The sequence below is a fragment of the Lynx rufus genome, unplaced genomic scaffold (genome assembly GCF_022079265.1).
Source record: "Lynx rufus isolate CCGP_SWC_20201006 ecotype Redwood Valley unplaced genomic scaffold, mLynRuf1.p SCAF_1, whole genome shotgun sequence".
In the NCBI taxonomy this organism is placed as follows: Eukaryota; Metazoa; Chordata; class Mammalia; order Carnivora; family Felidae; genus Lynx; species Lynx rufus.
This window is the reverse complement of record NW_025814823.1, coordinates 167,702,540-167,722,582: the sequence shown is the minus strand read 5'-3', so window position 1 is coordinate 167,722,582 and position 20,043 is coordinate 167,702,540. Positions and strand designations below refer to the sequence as shown.

The 20,043-nt window shown below is 40.4% G+C and overlaps 1 protein-coding gene across 1 annotated transcript in view; it reads left to right on the top strand.

Moving 5' to 3' along the window:
* EFNA5 (ephrin A5) overlaps positions 1 to 19,098 on the top strand; it is a 270,615-nt gene extending 251,517 nt beyond the window's left edge. Inside the window, exons 3-5 of the mRNA XM_047072681.1 lie at positions 13,216 to 13,281; positions 13,699 to 13,779; positions 18,977 to 19,098. Of these exons, the coding sequence (XP_046928637.1) occupies positions 13,216 to 13,281; positions 13,699 to 13,779; positions 18,977 to 19,098 (269 nt within the window). The remainder of the gene's footprint in view (positions 1 to 13,215; positions 13,282 to 13,698; positions 13,780 to 18,976) is intronic.
* The last annotated feature ends 945 nt before the right edge of the window (positions 19,099 to 20,043 follow it).

Below are 20,043 nucleotides of genomic sequence, written 5' to 3'. Positions count from 1 at the left end.
TCCCCGTGTTGCTGTGGAGGGGAGGTGCACACCCAGTCCTGCATCCTCTCCGAGAAGCCTGTGAGACTCACCTACCTATCTGTCAACACACACATCTTGGCAAGAACACATTGTAGGTATGGCCTTTGGATGTGTTTCAGCCCATTGGCATGATAAATAGGCACAAGCACTGGATTTACCTGCCGCATTCACGTCTTTCTGATTATAAAAGCAAATGGGCATGATGCTGAATGTAATTATTACTATTTTTCATAGGGAGGAAGCATCATATAGCCTTTGTTTTGTGGCATGGTCCTAATTACTAATTATATTTACCCGCATGATTTTGTTGTGCATGGTCATATTTTTTGTTCAAGACAGTCCTTGCTAGCCTTACAGACATACACACAAAATTAAATCCTGGCATTTTATTATGCTAGAGCAATTAGATGCCATCCTCGTAATGAGAAACATGACATCTTCATCGTTCTCCTTTATATTTTCATGTTGTTTTAAACCAGACATTTACCAGAACTGAATACAGTCTTTCTCCTACACACACACACACACACACACACACACACACACACCTAATTGAATATCTGCATATCTCCAAGGAGTCCTGTGGGTGAAACCATGTATTCATCTTCTTTAGTTCTTAGGCCACTTTGGTTTAAGAGTAAGAACTGTTGCTTTTATGAAGTGCCTTTTTCTATAAAGTCAAAACCTCACAGCAGTGCACAGAAAGCCAATGGTATAAAGGAGCTAAGTAGAGTCTTTAATAGAGAGAGCTGGGTTGTAAGTGTTTTTGTTCCTACGGAGCAGATAGATTTGGCTCCATCTGTTCCATATTCATAACAAAGGAGCGCACTTACAGGAGGGCCAACTTCCCCGGAGCCGCCTGGTAATGATCTTTTCACCAGAATGAAAGCATCTGAACCCAGTGGCTTGGCCCCACGAAAAGCAGCTAGCAGGATTGCCCGTCAGAACCCCGATTTTCTCGTAACTCAGGTAGACATAAATTTTCCCAAAATATGGAATGAAAAAAAAATTCAACTGATTTCTCATCTCCCTGCTGCACTGTGTTGTTAGGAAGCTCAAAATGTACGAATATAACCTTCTCCTTCCACAACCACAAAAGATTTGTAATTAGATTGTATGAGGGGAAGTTTGCACTTAAGTATCTGAAGATATCACAGGGGAAGAGGCTATTCTTCAAACTTTTAAGTTGTTTCTATTCAGATTTTCTAATCTTTTTAAAACTGGGGTTAATGAATAGAAATATGAGTTATACCAAATAAGGAAAAACCCCTGTTGAGTTTTGTAATTAGCAAACTTCAAAGTCAATTTCAACTGAGACCTCTTAGATTAAAAAGATAAGTTGACCCAAGAGTACGTACTTTCTCTTCAACTAAGCAGAAGAAAAATAGAATGAATTTTTTTGCCCAAAATGCTAAGCTATACAAAAAATCTTCCTATTTATATGACATGTAGAGTCAGCATCAAAATGTAAATGATTCCTTAAAACTTAAATAGCACACTGGTATTAATATCATAGCTAGTGGCTAGAACGCTTGTATTTATATGCTGGCTTCACAGATTTCTTAAGAAATGGAAACATATTTTGAAGTACGGTAATCCTTTTCTCCATTCTGTGTACTTTTCAAATACTAGAAGCTCCTAAAAAATACATCATTGATATATTTAATATACTTCATGTTAAAGTTATAATTGTGATTTATTAAAACTTTTATTGTGCATCTTGGTGCCATCTGTGCATTATCTCCTTGCTAAACTAGGGTTTCTGGCAAATCAAACAGTAAACAAATCTCTCAAAAAGTTTGCTGTGGCAATAAAGCGGACAAAGTTTTCATCTAGCCATGAAATTGCTCTGTATTTTAGCAAGAGAAATATAAAAGTAATATTCACAGAGTGGAAAACCTAGCCAATCAGTCTGTGAAGATCTCCGATTTCTACAACACCTTGGTTCTGTTGGTTATATTGTGTAATATATGGACCTTAGTATTTTTGGCTTATTTGGTTTTTAATTCATTCACTTACTCATTCCTTCAAAAATACTTTCTGTGCGCCTACTTTATACCAAGCAAAGGTTGGTTTTGGAAACACGGTGATGTGTTAGGTTTTAGAAACACGGTGATGTATTAAAAAATGGTTACTGCACCTGCAGCATACAGTTTAATTGGGAAATAGACAATAAACCAGGAAACAAACAAATCTCTAACTGCCAATTACGCTAGCACGTATAAAAGGAGCTAGATGCAGTGACAGAGAAAAAGAGAGAATAAGGCTTTCAATCAGGTGGGTGGTCATGGAAAGCCTCTTTAGGGCGGCAGTATTTGAGCCATGGCCTGAAAGCAAGTATCAAGTATATTTTTGGTGCACAGAGGATAGTTTATGTCCATAGGAAGGTCTATTTAAAGGGTTAGTTTGGATTTCAAATTTGATATTTGACTTATTAAGATAACACATTTTTAAAATGTTTCAATTTTCAAATTTAGCCTATTCACATTCGTTTACACATCATCTTATTATTCTATATATAAGACTTGGAAATTTAAATATTTGGTTCCATTTACAAACTCGGTTAATTAAACTCCTTTAACCAATTAAAAATAAATAAAAAGTAAAGAGAATATATTGTATCTCCAGTGAAGTACAATTAACACACGGGGTAATATTAGTTGCCAGCATACAGTATATTGAGTAAACAATTCTACACATTAGTCACTGCTCACCATGAGAAGTCTTTCCTTTTTAAGTACTTGAATTGTGGGACTGTAAAACCCTCCCAGGTATTTAAGTAATTCTTATAGTAATTGAAACTGAAAAATATGTTTTAATTCTGGTAAATGTTTTAAAACTCTATGTAACCTAGGATGTCATTAGTCAAAAATATAAAGCAGTTGCTCCATTACATATTTTAAATTGGACTGACATGTCTGACCAGTTACTCTGAATGGCCAAAGTCGTCATACGCTTTGAAAGCATTAAGGTTCCGCATTCTCAGGTGCTTTTTTTTAACACACAAAGAATACTCGCTCTGTGATTTGATTCTCTTAAAAACACCTATGCTTAGTTTTTAAACTCAGCCGTATCCCCTAACACAATTTTGGGATTACTCTCTCATGTAGTGTTTGAGGTACCTTAACTTGCCAGACCGTCTTAATGACTAGAGGATTTCAGGCAGGATGGCTTCACTCTTCACCTCTGATTATGATGCCCCAGTGTCACTTTTCTATCCTTAAGCGTGAGGTCACCGGATCCTCCCATCACCTTGCCTTTGTTCTCCTATTTACTGGTGGGGCCTGCAGCTCCACACAGACTGATCATTTCATGAGATTCTGCACATCTTTGGCTCCTAAAGATGCGCACATTCCTTTCATTTCCATCTTATCACCTCAACCACACACTGCAGACATGAAAAATAATACCTCCTTGAATTTTGTATATCTCCCCAGGTTTTGACTATTAGGTCACAGTTTCCAAGATCATTTCCTAAGAAGACAGCAGAGACAGGGAGGAGCCTTCCAAGAAAAGAGATCTTTCTTTCTTTCTTTCTTTCTTTCTTTCTTTCTTTCTTTCTTTCATTTCCTTGACCCCTCTCTCCATTTTCTTTTTTATTCTAATCCCGAGTTTTCGTTCATGTTTGGTCAACAGCTCGACAGATTCTTGTGGCCTGTAGACTCCTTCTCCAAATCCTTCTGGAAAACATGTTACACACAAAGCAGTGGATTCACAGGCACTGAGGACCCAGCAGGTCTCCTTCTGTAGGGAACTCCCAATCCGAGCAGCAGAGACACAGGGTAACAGCTCTGAGACAAAACAGAATGGGTTAGGTACTATTACCTGATAGAAACAGATCCATGGAAGAAGCCAGAAGAGGATTTTCCTGTTGGAAGAATGGGGAACTATCTCAAGGGGCTGGAGAGAGCTGGGATTTCTGAGAGGCAAAGGAAAAGTCATATGAGACTTGGGAGCCAGGGAGGTTCTGGGAGAGAATATTGTTGGGACTAGCTATTAATGTGGATTAAAGCAGGGAGGAGGGGGAGAGTTAAAGAAAGAAATTGAAGTTGGGGCCAACTGTGAAAGACTGGCTAATGTGCTGCCCTGCAGTGCACAGCCATGAACTTTCCTGGAAATGGTCCTAGTTAGAGACAACCAGAGCAAACCAGCATTTGGTTCTTAGCCTTAGCTTTGATTTTATTTGCTCTGTCAACGTTGAAATCTTCATCAAGGAAAGCATTCTGGGTGTGAAACGAAATGTACAGTCCTGGTACCTAAATGACTTCCTCTTTGGGGGAATCTAGCCTTCTAAAGAGAGAACATTCATTTGTTCAGGCCTCTGGGGTTCCATGGGGCTTGGCTACCCTTGCCCAGAGACTTACCTTAGCTCCAGAAATGGCAGACATTGCGAGAACGTAGCCTCCTGGCCAAGAAAAACAAAGACATAATTGACATGTGTAAATAGATATTTACCCAAATAGGATGCAAAAGAATATCAAATTCGGGTGCAGGAACCTTTCTCATGAACTGGTGTGGGCGTGGCGGCAGGCTGCCTCCCCTCTGGGCTGCGGTCCTTGAGCACCAGGGCTCCCTCCACTCTGTCTCTGTGCCCAGCAGCAAAGGCGGTCTCCATGCCTGGCCTCCTAACTGCTCTGTGGGAGCTACGTCCTCGTCTTTGGTCGGCATCTCTCTAATACAATAGCACGGTCACACTCTTAACATGGATTGAAGAACTCAGAGAATCTTAGCATGATTTTCAAAAGGAACAGGTCATCCAGTGCCCTTTGTAATTTTCTGAACTCTCACCCCAAAGCGCACTTACTCATATAAGCCCCTTTACCCCCCATGTCCACATCAAAACTATGGTAGAATACAGTTTTTCTAATTTAGGCTACAAGTAAAAGGTCACACGTGTCCCCCTGGTTTTCCTTATGACTAAGAACTTTGTCACAACTATCCATAACCCGACCCCTCCCCTTCCTGTAAATGTATGCTCAGAACTAGGGACTACTTGCTGAGGGAAATCCAAGTGCAGAAGGAGTGGTAAGGGCAGAACTCATTCTGTCAATCTGTGGAATAGTGACCTGATATTCTAGATCTAAAGAGATCTGTCACCTGCATTTCTAAGTGCAAGCTAACAGCCTACCGCTCCTCTAGAGGAGGTCATACTTATTTTTTTTCCATAGGGAGACAGAGGCCCACTTAGGTTAAGCAGCTGACTGAAAGGCACCACAGAAGCCAGAACAGGTGAACCAGGAAAAAAATTGAGATCATCATTGTGCGTGTGCTGAACCACTAAACCATGCCCATTCCAAGGTCCCTCACTCGGGAAGATCAGGATGATAGTGGTTATGGAAACTGCAAAGAAATAATAGCTTTTTTCCCGGAGCTTCTTTGAATTGTATTAACTTGATGACTTATTACTGTCTTGCTGCCTTTGTGCTATATGATACACTGTTCCTGCTAAATACTGTATAAATGAGGAATGGAATTTGTGGCTCTCATTGCTTACCAGTTAACAGAAACTCCAATAACAGATCATAGAGGTGCCATAGAGAGCCTGTGGAGAAGGAATAATATACATAGTTCCTCTCTGGGATTCTAGGAATTCTGCCTTTTGTCTAAGTTTTTGTTTTTGTTATTACCTTTATTATGTGGCTTCTAGCTGAAGAAGAGTTTTTGTTAAGTGAGTCATTCTGCTTATTTGTTTTCTTTTTGTCAGATTATACTTCTCTGGTACAGCAGGCAAAATTCATCAAAATCAACACAAACAAGAGAGAGAGAACTATCTGACCTTAATGACCTGGGACAGTCATTTCAGTAGTGTGGCCTCAGGCTAGTCCAGGTCTCAGAAAATAGTTACAATACAATTTGTAATAGGAAACTTACTTTTCCTGTTAAAATATGTCCTGTCCGTTGATTTTTTTTTTTTTTAAAGTAAAATATCCAGGAAGGAACTTAAAACTCTGAACATGAGGTAATACAGTTAACAATTAAAATACTATCTAAATATTATCTCGCTTTCTGTGCCTATGTGGACTGGATTTTTCCAGTCACATCATGGAAGGAGATACGTTTAAGCTGACTTCATTTTTTCTTAAAAAGAACTAGAAAATTCTTCCTGTATAGAGGATAATTTAAAAGCATTCTCTAAAATCCAGGTTACTTTTTGGTCATGCCTTAATAGATACCAAAGTATATGAGACAGACCCTACCCTTTTGAGTAGCAGTAGGAATAAGTTCATTGTCATTGAGCTTTAAAAGGCAAGTAAAAGTCTGCCCACCCTTGAAATAAATCTGTACAAAAGCATGATAATGTCCTGTTTGTTTTCCTAGAAATCAGTGGCAAGAAACTTGTCCTCAGCCATTTATTTGAGGTTGCAAAGAAAAAATAATTGATCTTCTGAGGCTTAGCTCCTGGAATTTAAATACTACTTAAGTTAGCATTTGCAGTGAGAATTTGGCCTAAGGGGGTGGAGAGCTAGGGAAAGGGGGGCAATGGGTGTGATGGGTGGTACCTTCTATTTTCTCTTTTGTCTGAGGCTGCACAGCTGGAACTAATTTCACTTCCCTCTCCCTGAACTTTACTCTAATTATTTGTCCCTGTTACAGTTCCCTGGTGTTGAAACACAAGTTTTAGCTCTTGGAGTACATTGCTCTACCCTTACTATACAGTGGGAAACACCCCTCTTCCTTTTCTAGTTTTTTTTTTAAAAAGACACATCCCTAGAGGCCTATCAGAGATTCTAGTATTTACATGATATTTTAAGTTTCTTCAAGGTTCCTACCTCTACTTAGTAACCTCTTTTCCAAGTGTTACATCTGGGGCTTTGACCTTAACCTGCCAATGATTTAAGTCTTGAAACACCACTGGCTGGGAAGGATAAAAGGTATGGGCAAATGTAGCCAGCTCCTGTGGTTGCTCTTAGGATAGAAGTTTAATAAACCTGGGGCCAAGAGCAGGTTATTAAAACATGTGAGTTTTAAACCTCAAAAGGTAAAATGGCGAAATGTATTCCATCGTAACTGGTCATTTTGTTCTTAATATGAAAATTAGGTGTTGTGCTGCCTTTTAAAAAAGGGCAGATGGCCAGTTGCAATTGTTGCTGGGATATTCTTTCCTAACAAGAGGCCTAACTTTTAAGACTTTTTCTTGGTCTGGTAACCATTTTCCAAAAAGTCCATATGGCTTTTGTTAATCTCTATCCTACACCCACCACTTCTTCTGTTCCCTACCTCCATGCACAGATACAAAATGGATTTTGATTCATTAAATTCTGGAAGACATTTCCAGTAGTACTGTTTATTTAAGTGAGCTTTACTTTTTCAGCATTTATTGCGAAAGGAATATTAATGCTTAATTCTGCTGTCGCCTGGTCTAATTTGCATGTATCTGTGTTGTATGTTAAACTACATGAAAACCTGCAGAGAAAAGACTAGGTTCTGCTAACAACTAATAGCCTATCTCTTCTTCTGACTTGCACAAATTGAGAACTATTGCCTGTGGCAAACATAATGGAAAACTGCATTTTTAATGCTCCCACACACACTCATTTCTTTAAAAGGAAGAAGAAAGTGGCTGACTGTTCTTAAAAATACAACTTCTCGAGGTACCCAGATTGACAAGGGACACAGTAAAGGAGAAGGATTTTGGCTTTTAGAATTAAGATTTGGGGATGAATAAGGTTAGGCAGAGATATTAATGTTGACTGATGAGTACAGTATTGGACCTAAAAATGTGGAGAAAGAAAATACCAGAGTATATCACCCTATCTGCTAAGCTTCTGGTTCTTCACAAAAAAGGATGTTTGCTGCCTTGATTACTTTTAGTTGCTTGAAATCTCAAAATGTTTGTTTTTAATTTAATAGCCTGTGTATAAGATAATTGATACAAGCTTTTTGATACGAAGAGAATTTTAACTTATTATTACAGTCCTTTTAGTTTACATTTGTTTTTTAACATTATTCATTTTTGAGGGAGAGACACAGAGTGCCAGCAGGGGAGGGGCAGAGAGAGGGGAGACACAGAATTTGAAGGGGGTTCCAGGCTCTGGGCTGTCAGCACAGAGCCTGATACGGGGCTCAAACTCATGAACTGTGAGATCATGACCTGAGCTAAAGTCGGACACTCAACCCATTGAGCCACGTAGGCGCCCCTTAGTTCACGTGTTTTTAAGCTCATCTGTACATGCTATTTCTCCTGTTTGAGGAAGGGCATTCTGTCTTATGATTTAAGTTTACATTTTGTATCAAAGCTCCTTTTAGTTCACCCAGCAATTTGGAGTTAAAGTGAGACATGATAATTGCACAGAAAAGCACAGGTTGGCTGCATTAGCGAAAACAAACTAAGTGGCATGGGCAGGAAAATGAAAAACCGTTTTTAAGGGCTGGAGTGAAAACAAATAGATACATCTTGTAGTATTTCTTCAACAGCAGTTTATAATTACTTCTCTTCAAGGCATATTTTAAGTGGACTTGTAACAGTAGCTTGAAAAGTAACTAGGAAGGGATCTAGTTGTTTAGACTTGGGAGCCGCATAAGGCAGGAGCTGCCCTGTGGAAACGGGCATGGTGGTTTTCCAGAGAGGAGACCCCAGTGCCTTAGCTTTTAAGGTCTTACTCAAGTCGGCCATGGGAAGCTTTTGGTAGCACAAAGTTGTTTTTATATAGCACTGTATCAGTTAGCTGTTGAGTTACAAATTGCCCCCAAATTTGGGGCCAAGACATTTAATATTCACAGTTTCTGTGGATGAGTGATCCAGAAGTAGCTTAGCTGGGTCCTCTGGGTATGGGTCTCCCACAAGATAACAATCATTTAAAGGTTCAGTTGAGAAGGATTCACTCTCTAGTTCCTCATCAGATTGTTGGCTGATTGCGTTCCTTGCACACTCTTGCTGGAGGTCTCCCTCAGTCCCTTGCCACTGGGCCTCTGCATTGAGATTCTCACACTACAGCACCTTGCTTCATGAGCAAGAGAAACAGTGCTGGCAAGAAAGTCGTCATGGTCTTTTGCAACACACTCACAGAAATGACATCCTATCACATTTCCTGTATTCTACTCGTTAGAAGCAAAAACAGCTAGGTTCAGCCCGCTCTCAAGTGAGAATAATTGGAGCCAGGTCACAAGCTACCTGTGAAAAGCATGGTGCCATTATACTGTTTGCCATGTCCACCTGATAAGCCTGTAGTGAGTTGCGATGTGAATACTGTTACATTTACAACGCTAAATCTTCTAGAAGTACTGATTTGGGGGCACTGAATGTGGTCCCCTTTGTGTATCAGATTGGCTGATAAGTGCTGAGCTGAGCTGACCCCAGGAGACCCAGGAAACAGGTTTTCAGGAATGGCTGGAGTTGGGGCCCCTGTCTGAGGTCATGGAACAGACTGAGGATATGCAGCCTTCATGGCCTTATTAGCATGATACTCTAAACACAGAAGACCCTCAGATTATATTTCATTACGTGTTGTATGATTTTGATTGTTTTTTTGCAGATCAGTAGGGGGAAAGAACCCTGTGGTTTGATTTATAAAGTTTCTATTAAGATCAGGGAATGAGAGGTTGTACTTGTTTTAATGGTCCCCTACCCCTATTCCCAGCTTCCAGACTCCAAATGTGCATTTTCAGCAATAAACCGAATAAAAGGATATGAATGTGGATTATGTGACAAATGTTTGAGACAGGAGTTGCATTTATATTTTAGTTTGACCAAGTCTGTTAGAAAATCCATGTATGTTCATGGGAAGAGTTCAGGTCTAGCTATTCTTCATCTGTTGCTGGTTAAGACTTAATTTTGGTTGCTAAAGCTCCACTGTGGCAACTCAGGGAGGAAATGTGTTCTGTTTTTGTTTTTGTGTCTTTAGCGTTGATTCGTTTTTGAAAGAGAGCAGGAGAGGAGCAGAGAGAGAGAGAGAGGGAACCAGTGAGCCCCATGCGGGGCTCAAACTCATGACCTGAGCCAAGTTGACCGGTCAACTGACTGAGCCACCCAGGCGCCCCAAGGGAGGAACTGTTTTAATTCTTTTGTCCCATATCCTGTTGATTGGCTTCTGTAGGCGATAAAATTCCCTCTGATAAACACGTCTGGGACAGCTTCCCACTCCTAGACCAAGCTAAGTCCATGCCTAAAGCTTTGCTGGCAATTCACACAGACCTCCGTTATCACACCGTGGTTCATATTCATGTGGTTCATATTTATGTCCCCGGCTGGAATAAGCACCCACACAAGGAGAGGGACAGTGTGTCTTACATACCTTTGTACCCCTAGTACCTAACAGGGAAGCAGACACATAGTAGGAATTTTAAAGCATTTGAATGGATGGATGAAGCTGTTAGTAATTATCATCGGTTTTCAAATGTTGACTATTAATTTTCTAAGGAAAGGAGGATATGGAGTTACAGATTTTATTTTAATGAAGATAGTGTTGGCCATTATAAACTGTCATAGCTCTAGAATTATCAGGATTAACACTACCTACCTCCTGAGACAAGTCAGGCACAGTTTCAGCTTTTACTCCCTTGTGTCCATGTGCAACTCCTTTTGGCTCATAATTGATCCCGAGAGGATTTTCTTTATAACTTCACTTGTGTGACGGTTACATTTTTCAATTCCTCTGTTATTTGGTGTTCTTAGTGTTCAGTCCACTGCTTTTTGTTTACTTGTGACTGGTGAAGCACTTTTTAGATTACCTTTTAGTCTTCAAATATTCATAATTAATAGTGTGTTTTGCACATAGTATAAAGGCATCCTACATTTGTCATCTGGGGAGTATGGGGTTAAGAAACCTGGAACATAACATGGAATAAAGCCGGACTCCTGCTTCTTAAAATCTTACATGAAAAGTTTTTAGGCTTTTTGGTTTTGTTTCTCTGTGGGGTGAGCAAGGAACCCAAAGTTATCGCTGACCTGGAATGTCCTCCATTTTCAGGTTAGCTTGTAAGGGTTAAGAACTGATTGCATGAGTTCAGGTCAGAGGTTGCAGAGGTAGCTGATTTAATGTCATCTGCGTTGTGTACTCATGTTATATGTTTTTATTCTTTGTTCATCAATTTTTCTCAGGATTAGAGTGTAATTAATAGTTATAGTATAACGTGTGGGTCACATGATTGTTACAGCTTTTCTGGTGATGGGAGAGGAGGATGTGATGGAGAAGTTAGATCGGAAAAGAGGTTTTTGTTTTAAGTACATTATGTGTTTTTTAAGTGTTATATCCTTAATTCACAGAAGAGTGTAGCAGCCTGTAGCTAAGGCCAACTGTCCATCTCTCAGAGCTGGTGAGAGATCGCTCTTCAGTTTTTCCCAGACAGCTTATCATCTGTTGCTGTTTGGTTATTCCTGTGTGCCCTACAATGATTTTTCTGTCCTGAATATACAGGATTTCTCTGACATATAAATCTGAAAGACCTGTACCAACTCCCAGAAAGTGCCCCCACTAAAATAATTAAACACTTGATCCTGCCGCAAGCCTACTGTGTCTTGCAGGATCTTTGGTTCAGTCCGTTCTTGCATGTGGCAGATCAAGTTCACAAAGCTTGCAGTGAGTTGATCTCAGCTCCAAAGTCCATAAAATGGCCGTGTAAATATCCACGTGTCACCTTTTCACACCACCTCTCATGAATAAGATATAAACCATCTCAAGAACCCATGGTTTTTCTAATGAATTGGAGTCACCTATGCGGACTGTATTTGTGACATGCACATGTGCAGTTGGGGTCCAGAGGAAGGACACCATTTCCTGGATCAAACCACAGAGTGCAAATATTGTGCCCTAAATAACACACTAGTTACTGTAAATGTCAGTAGAGGGAGTTTTTCCGACTTTGATTTAATGAAAGCTTACAGCAAAGCCAGCTGTTAGCACTTCTTAACTGCTTGTCAGAGGGGAGAAGGGGAGAGACAAAAACCTCTTTTCTGTATACTTTAGTCTTAGAATTAAGAGTTTTCAACAGGTGCTGAATAGTGACACTAGGGGTCCTTTACAGCTTGATGTCTTTTAGGTGGTGAATTTATACGTTCTCCAGCACATGGATCTGGAGTTACTGGAGGAGACTGGTGTAAAATTAGTTTGGAGTTTGCATCTTGAATCCCCTCACCTATGCACTAAGCGTTTTCAATTTCTGGGCTCCCATGAGGAATCAAAATAAAAAATAAAGGAGAGAGAAGGCATATCAAACACTGGTCCTGACTTTGTCACTGAGGGCATTACCAAATAACCGTAAGCCATGTGAGTTTTAATTGCTGTCATCTGCATTTTCTGAAGAAACCACTTGAAGCAAACACACAGGGAGGAAAGTATGCAGCACTCGTTTGTGTAATTTCTGTCATTTCTAGAATGCATTAGTGAACATATGAGATTGTTAAGGGTCTTACCGCCCTTGGAAATCCCTTTGACATTATGCTGTGTGTACTGAGGGGAGATAATCTTTCCAATGCAGAGAAAGTTTACAGTCTTATTATCTTGAAGAGGAGAAGAAAGTTTCTTCCTCAAATGAATTATAACTTGAAACATGTTGTCATGTTTTGGTAAGCCCGCTTTATTACTTCCATCCTTCTCTGTGGCAAAATTCTTAAAATAAATGTACCATTGCACCAGTGTGCTTTCTCAATAGCATATTGTACTTATAATAGCATGATGGAAGTTGCTGGGCTCGGTTTAGTCATATAGAATGCAGAGCCAAGTTCTGAGTAAAACCTCTAATTGAATTACCTGCAAAGCACTGACAGACAGGCTTTCAGGACAGACAAAGCTTTGCTTTCCCCAGCAAAAATAGGTCATGTTTAAGTTGGCCTTGTAACTATTTGTTACTGGTTTTTGCCAGCACTTTCACCTTGGGCCCCTTTTCCTGCAGGAGATGCGGAGGAGCTCTATGAAGGCCGGAGGGCTCAAGCATTATCTTCTTATTTTAAAGAAAATTGATAACAGATAAAGTTAAACGGAAGAGCCTTTGAAATAAAAATCCAAAGTATTTTCCTGTAGATTACCAACATTCTTGCATGAGTCCTTACTGTATTGAAAAGAAAAGATAGGGATGGGAAAGTAGCTCTTTCTAGCAGTCTCCATCAATCTGAAAAGTATTTTTGTTTTAACTTCTGGGAAAAAGTAGAGTATGCTCCTGTTGTTGAGGAAACAGTTTCTTGTAGACCATTTGCATTTGAAAATGAAGAATAATGTGTTGTTGTTCTCTCCTTTCTCTCTCATTTTGTCTTATCCACAGCCTCTGCAATCCCAGATAATGGAAGAAGGTCCTGTCTAAAGCTCAAAGTCTTTGTGAGACCAACAAGTAAGTTGACTAGAATGAGCTTCAGAGGGTGGCTTCATTGCGCATGCTTTATTGTGTGGTCTGGTTCACGGCGGTAAAACTTTTTTTTTTTTTTTTTTTTTACTGTTAAATCCTGTGTGGTATCTGTTTTGTATATCAACATCCATGTTTTAGTTTTCATCAAATTTTTTCTCATCATTCTTCATGATGCTTTTATTTTTAAGTACACAGCAGTTGCTAACTTGTTGTTTCTTAGACTGTTGTACGTGCACAGCAAATGGGAACAATATTGGCATTTGGACACATGCCATTGATTGTAAAACGATCTCTACATAAATTAAAGGAAAAAAATAGAGAGAAAGAAAAAAAAAGAAAGAAATGGGAGTTTAAGGGTGTCTTCACTAACATATTTGGCTGTTATCTCTATTTTTGTTATAGATAGCTGTATGAAAACTATAGGTGTTCATGATCGTGTTTTCGATGTTAACGACAAAGTAGAAAATTCATTAGAACCAGCAGGTTAGTATGCTTAGAGAATCTCTTTTAACAAATGCATCTCTCTCTGGTGCTTCCGTACTTTTTTTCCTTTCTTCTTCTCCGCATGTTTGCACGTTATAGTTGCTCTGCTTTTTGCTCATTGCTAGCAATGCTAATATTACTTATATTCTACTTCATTCTCCAGTATCTTCGTGTAATGCATGTTAGATAAAATATGACCTTTCTTTTTTGGACATGGGTTTGATGTAATGCAGTATCTTAATATAGAAGCCCCATCAGAATGCTAAAATCTCACTACTTTTTACCATATCCTCCGAGCATGCTGGTGAATCACTGTGAATATTAATGGATCTGTTTTCATTTAAGACAGAAAAAAATTCTATCGTGTATGCTTATAAATTTTTTTACATTATTTCCAAATCTATGGATGAAAGTAATCAAGACTGTTACACAAAATCGCAGCTAATTCAACATATTTCATTTTCTCTAGCAATTCACGTGCAGTCATTGAACTGATCGAAAGACCTTCATTTCAAATATTATTTGTGCTATTGTTATCAGTAGCAATTGGTCTGGAGAAGTATAATCATGTTGCCCAACACAAATCACACACTTGTGGCTCCTCCAAATTTATGTCATCGACCCAGTGCAATGTGATCCTTGATGGCTGAGGCAAAATAAGTATTAAGGATACATTTTTTCTACTGCTGATCTCCACACACCCAAACTTTCCTGTCACTGAAGAAAAATAAAACCCACAGAAGCACTCATCAAAGTATTTACACTGTAACTACACTGTAGCGTATTGAGTATAAAATGGTGCTGTATACTATCCATTTGGTTATAAATGTAACTAGACTGATTTGGACGGATAGGAGTCCTGTATCCACTGTGCAGTGAGGACTGTACCTTGATGCCCCCATATGCCTACCTTCCTGTGGTTTCCTCTCTTTGTCCTACTTGGCTTGAGATCTTGACTGGTTTCCTCACCCAACTCTCACAAAACTCTCAAAGCTTAATGGAATTAAAATTATTTCTTCTTCACAGAAAGATGGGAGCCCCCCTCCCGCCCCACCTTGTGTGAACAGAGACTTTTTTTTTCATCTATTTATAGTGGAACTTCTCTTTTTTTATGGTCCTAGAAATTAAAGCGTTGTGTAGTCCACTTTCTCTTTGGAATATTGTTACTAGGACAGTCAGTGAGCCTTAGGGAAACTTACCCTGAGTAAATGTGGTGCCTCAGGACATAAAACAGCTTTCACATTAAGAGTCAGGTTTTCTTCCCCAAGCATTCTTGTTTTTCTAAGGCAGGCATCTTACCCCAGCACAAATGGGAGGTGTGTACAAGAAAGCTCTGAGAGGCCTTCTTGGCTCCCCAGGGATCAGTTAGCTGCTTTAGAAAGTTGCAAGGAATGAATGCCGATGCAGAGACATTTTAATTGTGTCCTGGAAATCTGGAAGCATTACTGTGGCTTTTCATGGTATGAGACTCCTCACAAGCTTGCGGACTTGGTCCCTCATAGGATGTATGAGTTAGAGGGGCTGTCTCCTAAGGACCACAAAGTCTACACTCTTCCCTTGATAACTGAGACTTGCCCAGGCTGCATCACTAGTTTGAGACTGATCCAAATTTAATGTTCAGATTTCTCAACTCCTATCCCAACGTGAATGTAAAAGTAGGATTTGCTTACCGTCAGTAGAAACATAGATGTTCATAAAGAGAACTTTACTCTTTTGCATTTCTTAGTAAGTCAGGTGTAGAATGACCAGCAGAGTCAGGCATAAGTTGTAACCATAAGTTATTCTGAATTAGGATTTTTTTTAATGCATATTGTGGCAGATGTAGGCATATCTTTCCAATAATCTTTTTTCCAGGTAAATTCCATTGCCTATCAAGAGAGCAAGAGACTATTTAGAAATAATAGATTGTGTGTTCTTCTCTGGTAACCAGTAGCTACACTGAGGACTGCTCTGCATTAGGAAAATTACCTTTGAATTCAAATAATGGTAAAATGCAAGATATTAAGATGCATTCATACGTGAGCATATTTCACGGTCTTTGGGAAACAGGTTTTTTCACTGAGCATTTAAAATCCATGATGGCCCCCAAACCTACGCACATATAACTGATGGAAGTTTGAAGTTTAACAGAATGTGGTGTGTGTGAGTGCATACGTTGGAGAGTGGAAATGCGGGTGCACACGTATAGGGATCTGTGCAAGAAAAGCTCGTGGAGTCAGTTGTGACTGTATTTAAGGGCTTTCTGGTGAGCATCTTCACTAAAAAAGTTATGACAAGGTTGAGCTACCATCACTGGCTATATGAATGCAGTAATAACTTTGAGTAGTTCATCTTATTCCTCATAAACTTCAGTCAGACTTGTGGCTTTGCACCACTGTGTTGAATGTCTGAGTATAGACCTAGACTTTATGAATGCAGAAAGCCTGAAAGGATCCCACTGCATGTTCTCGGTAATGTGTACTAATTCACCTGTCTTTGGAATGTATTTGTCTTTTTTGTTTGCTTGCACACTCTGCCTGCCAGTTTCCTATCATCAGGGATACAGGATGATCTCAGGGCAGACATATGCCACATAATATGCTCCAAAATATTGCTCGTGTTTTCTCAATTAACCATTGAAACCCTCATATTGTAGAATCCTGGTAGGCAGGAGGCAAGGCTTGATTTGGTTTCAGAGGAGGAATATTTTCTGCTTTTAAGCTACACTCACCATTATGAGTGTTAGAAATTCTCTGATGTTTAGATGTGATTTCTATTGGGATAGATTTTGCTTAAGAATCCTTCCTTAGAATTTTGGAATTGCTCAGATTTACCCAAATGACAGCCAGTTTTTCATCTTGCTGCGCAGGGGCCATGGAATCTTCCAACAGTGAGGCCCTGCTATAATCAAAGGATGGTTTGTAGAATCCCGAGCCAGGACCAGCCTGTTACAGAGAGAAGAGAAGAACCATCATGCCCTAAAGGGACAGATTTTCCCCTTTGAGTGCAAAGTGGCACTTCCTGGTTAGTTGTTTAGAAAAGGGTTACTTCCAAATAATCGATCCACAATTAGAAGACTGAAATGTACATGTAACCTCATGCTTCACTTGTAGGTAAAACAAAAGCTTTCCTCCTCTCAATGTCCGCAAGGTCATTCACCCTGTCTTGTGCTGCCTGGAGCACTGGCTAGACCTTGCGGAGCATCTTGGAGGAACAGGGAGGGCAACTGTCCTTTCAGTGCATGCTGAGTACCTGTATATTACCTAAGTACCTTTTATCAGTACACATCCACACTTCACAAGGAAGAGGGTTGGGAAACATGGTAGTGAAAACACGATGGAGAAGAACCCAACAGCTGATGTAATTTCAGGTGTATAAATATAAACGGTATCTCAAAATGAAATCTGGAAGCCTCAGGGTTTCTGGTTGGTACAAATTAAACCTGAAGTACTCTCTATTGTTCTGATGGACAACACATCAATGCTCCTGAAGTGATCTGGATTTTAATTTCAGGGCCATTCAGGGCACTTATGTCTAAGTCCTGCTCACTACATATTTAATACATTTGCAAGGCTGACAGAAGAACAGAGGAGAAGAGACCGCAAGTCGTTGGCTGCACCATGTGGGGCTTTATATTTTTTTCCTCTGTATCCATTTAACTTCCCATTCTTGCTTCCTAACCTTCTCTGGTCTTTTAAGCCAAGAGCCACTCCACGCAGGTTTGCTGAGGTCCAGGAAAGGGGAGCAGACGTGACACAGAGATGCAGGAGCTTCTACGTGAGGACAGGCTCAGGTGCTAAGAGCACTGCAGGGCAGAGCCTGGACACTGCCAGGATCTATTGCCTAGTTCAGAGTGGCAATGAACGTGATGAGCGGGAACGGCCTACCTGAGCGTGTCTGAAGCAGGGCCAGCCTGTGAGCCTGAAAAGTGGTCATTGCAGGACCAAGAATAGGGAGTGTGACGGTGATGATACCTAGTGAAAAAGAAAGCATCCTCATTGCGACTTGTGACAATCTACAGGAGTTTGAATTAACAGTCCATTAAGGGGTTGTACGTGGGTCCTGCCGGGATATTTAGGAATTATCCTTTGAGGTCTACAAAACTGACCCAAATTACTAGAGTCTCAATTGGAGTGAATACAAGATGACAGTCTCTGCACTCTTACAGGAAGGCCCCCTGATGCTGAAATAAAATCTACAGCTGAACCCCTCCCCCCCACCTTGGCCCCAAGAACGTGTAATTCAGAGAACATGTAGTCTAAAAGCACAAGTTAAGCCAGGAGGAAGGAAGAAGACCAAAACTGGAGCAGAGCATGGCTCCCAGGCAGGCCTCCAATCTATCTTTGGGTACTAATTGCTGCAAAGTTCCTGTTTCAAAGTTAAGCCTGTTAATCATGCAGATCAGGAAGGCTATCCAAAGTCAGAGGCAGCCTCGTAGAACACTTTATAGCTAAATAAAAGAAGCTTACCTCACTTAATCCATTTTATTTAGAGGAAAATTTGCATCCACGCCGATAATTTATGTGCCAAGCTTCAGCCTGATAAAAATAAAAACAGTCAAGTTCAAGTAATTTAATCCTGGAGATACAGGGTTTGTAATGGAAATAGCACCATAATTGATTCCCAATTGTAGGCAAACTAGTGGGCACCATTTATTGAGGTTTAGTGGGCATTATGTGTAGTTAATTTAAATGCGGTTTTGGCATTTAATTTTTCTTATCTGACAATTCACGTAGGTAACCAACAACCAGGCATTCAACACTAATCCTCTGAAACAGCTAGAAAGCAGGAAACGGGCAGCCCATTCTGGTCAACCACCAACATGCCAATATAACTACAGCCTCCCCTGCCAAACATGTTACTTGCTTCTCCGTGGCATCTTGGGTTTAAAAGGTGCATTCAGGTATCTCAGCTTTGTGCAAGGTGTGTTAGTGAGCAAACCAAAGGAGATCACATGCCAGAGGTTACAGTCTGTGTACAATTTTTCCCCTCACTCTTTAAGGAAAGTAATAATATTGCTGAAAAAGTCCAATTTTCTCTGCTTCTCCTTTGTTTGCTGTAAATAATGAGTGATTATGCAGACATGAAAGTCAATGGTGGCACAAGGTTCATTACCCTACTTTGCAGAGGGTGGCGAGGTCTGTTAACAGCAGGCTGCTGCAAGAGAGTTATTAAGGATGTGAAATCTCATTGGAATGTGTGCTTTCTATTTGAACAGATGACACCGTACATGAGTCAGCCGAGCCATCCCGCGGTGAGAACGCGGCACAAACACCAAGGATACCCAGCCGCCTTTTGGCAATCCTACTGTTCCTCCTGGCGATGCTTTTGACGTTATAGCACAGTCTCCTCCCGTCACCTGTCACAGAAAACATCAGGGTCTTGGAACACCAGAGATCCACCTAACTGCTCATCCTAAGAAGGGACTTGTTATTGGTTTTTTGGCAGATGTCAGATTTTTGTTTTCTTTCTTTCAGCCTGAATTCTAAGCAACAACTTGGGGCCAGGAGGGGCTAAAGTAGTGGCTGCTCCCCTACCCCATCCCACCCCTAGCCCTTGCCCTTGACTTTCTCTCACCCCTTCCAAGTTAAATGGACTCCAGATGAAAATGCCAAATTGTCACAGTGACACCAGTGGTCGTCAGCTCCTGTGCATTCTCCTCTCAGAGCCCACCTCCGTTAGCGTCCTGTGTCAGCGGTATACGGACAAGGAAGAATAGTGGCAGATGCAGCCAGGAACGGCAAGGCCCAGGAGGGTTGTGCTCTCCCATACAATATTTATGCCTTCTCATTCAGGACTGTAAGCTGATCGTGCGGGGCATCGTGTCACCGTGTCGAGTCCAGAGGGGAGGTATTAAGAATAGATATAATATTACACCCTTTCCTCTAGGAGTACATAAATGAACAGGCTTCTAAAAGGTTGAGACACTGGGGGTTTTTTTGTTTTGTTTTGTTTTAAGATGACTGTCTTAAAGCATTCTTGACGGCAAAACTTGTGCTCCATGAAAGAAGCCTTTTTTTCTAGAAAGCAGGTCGGGTGCGGGAATGCTAGCACAGAGCAAGTGTGAGAACAGAGAAAATTAGGTTTGGTGGGGGTGTGTATGTGTGAGTGCCTCTAATTTTTTTGGTGACTGGGCAATGCACACCAGATTTTTTTTTTCCTTTGAATACAGATCACCATGGTGCTACAATTTTTTTTTTTTTTTAAAGAAACTCAAAGAGGCATTTTTATGAATAAAGTGACCTTCCCCAAGGCTGACAAGCCAGGGTTGATGAGTGTATAATG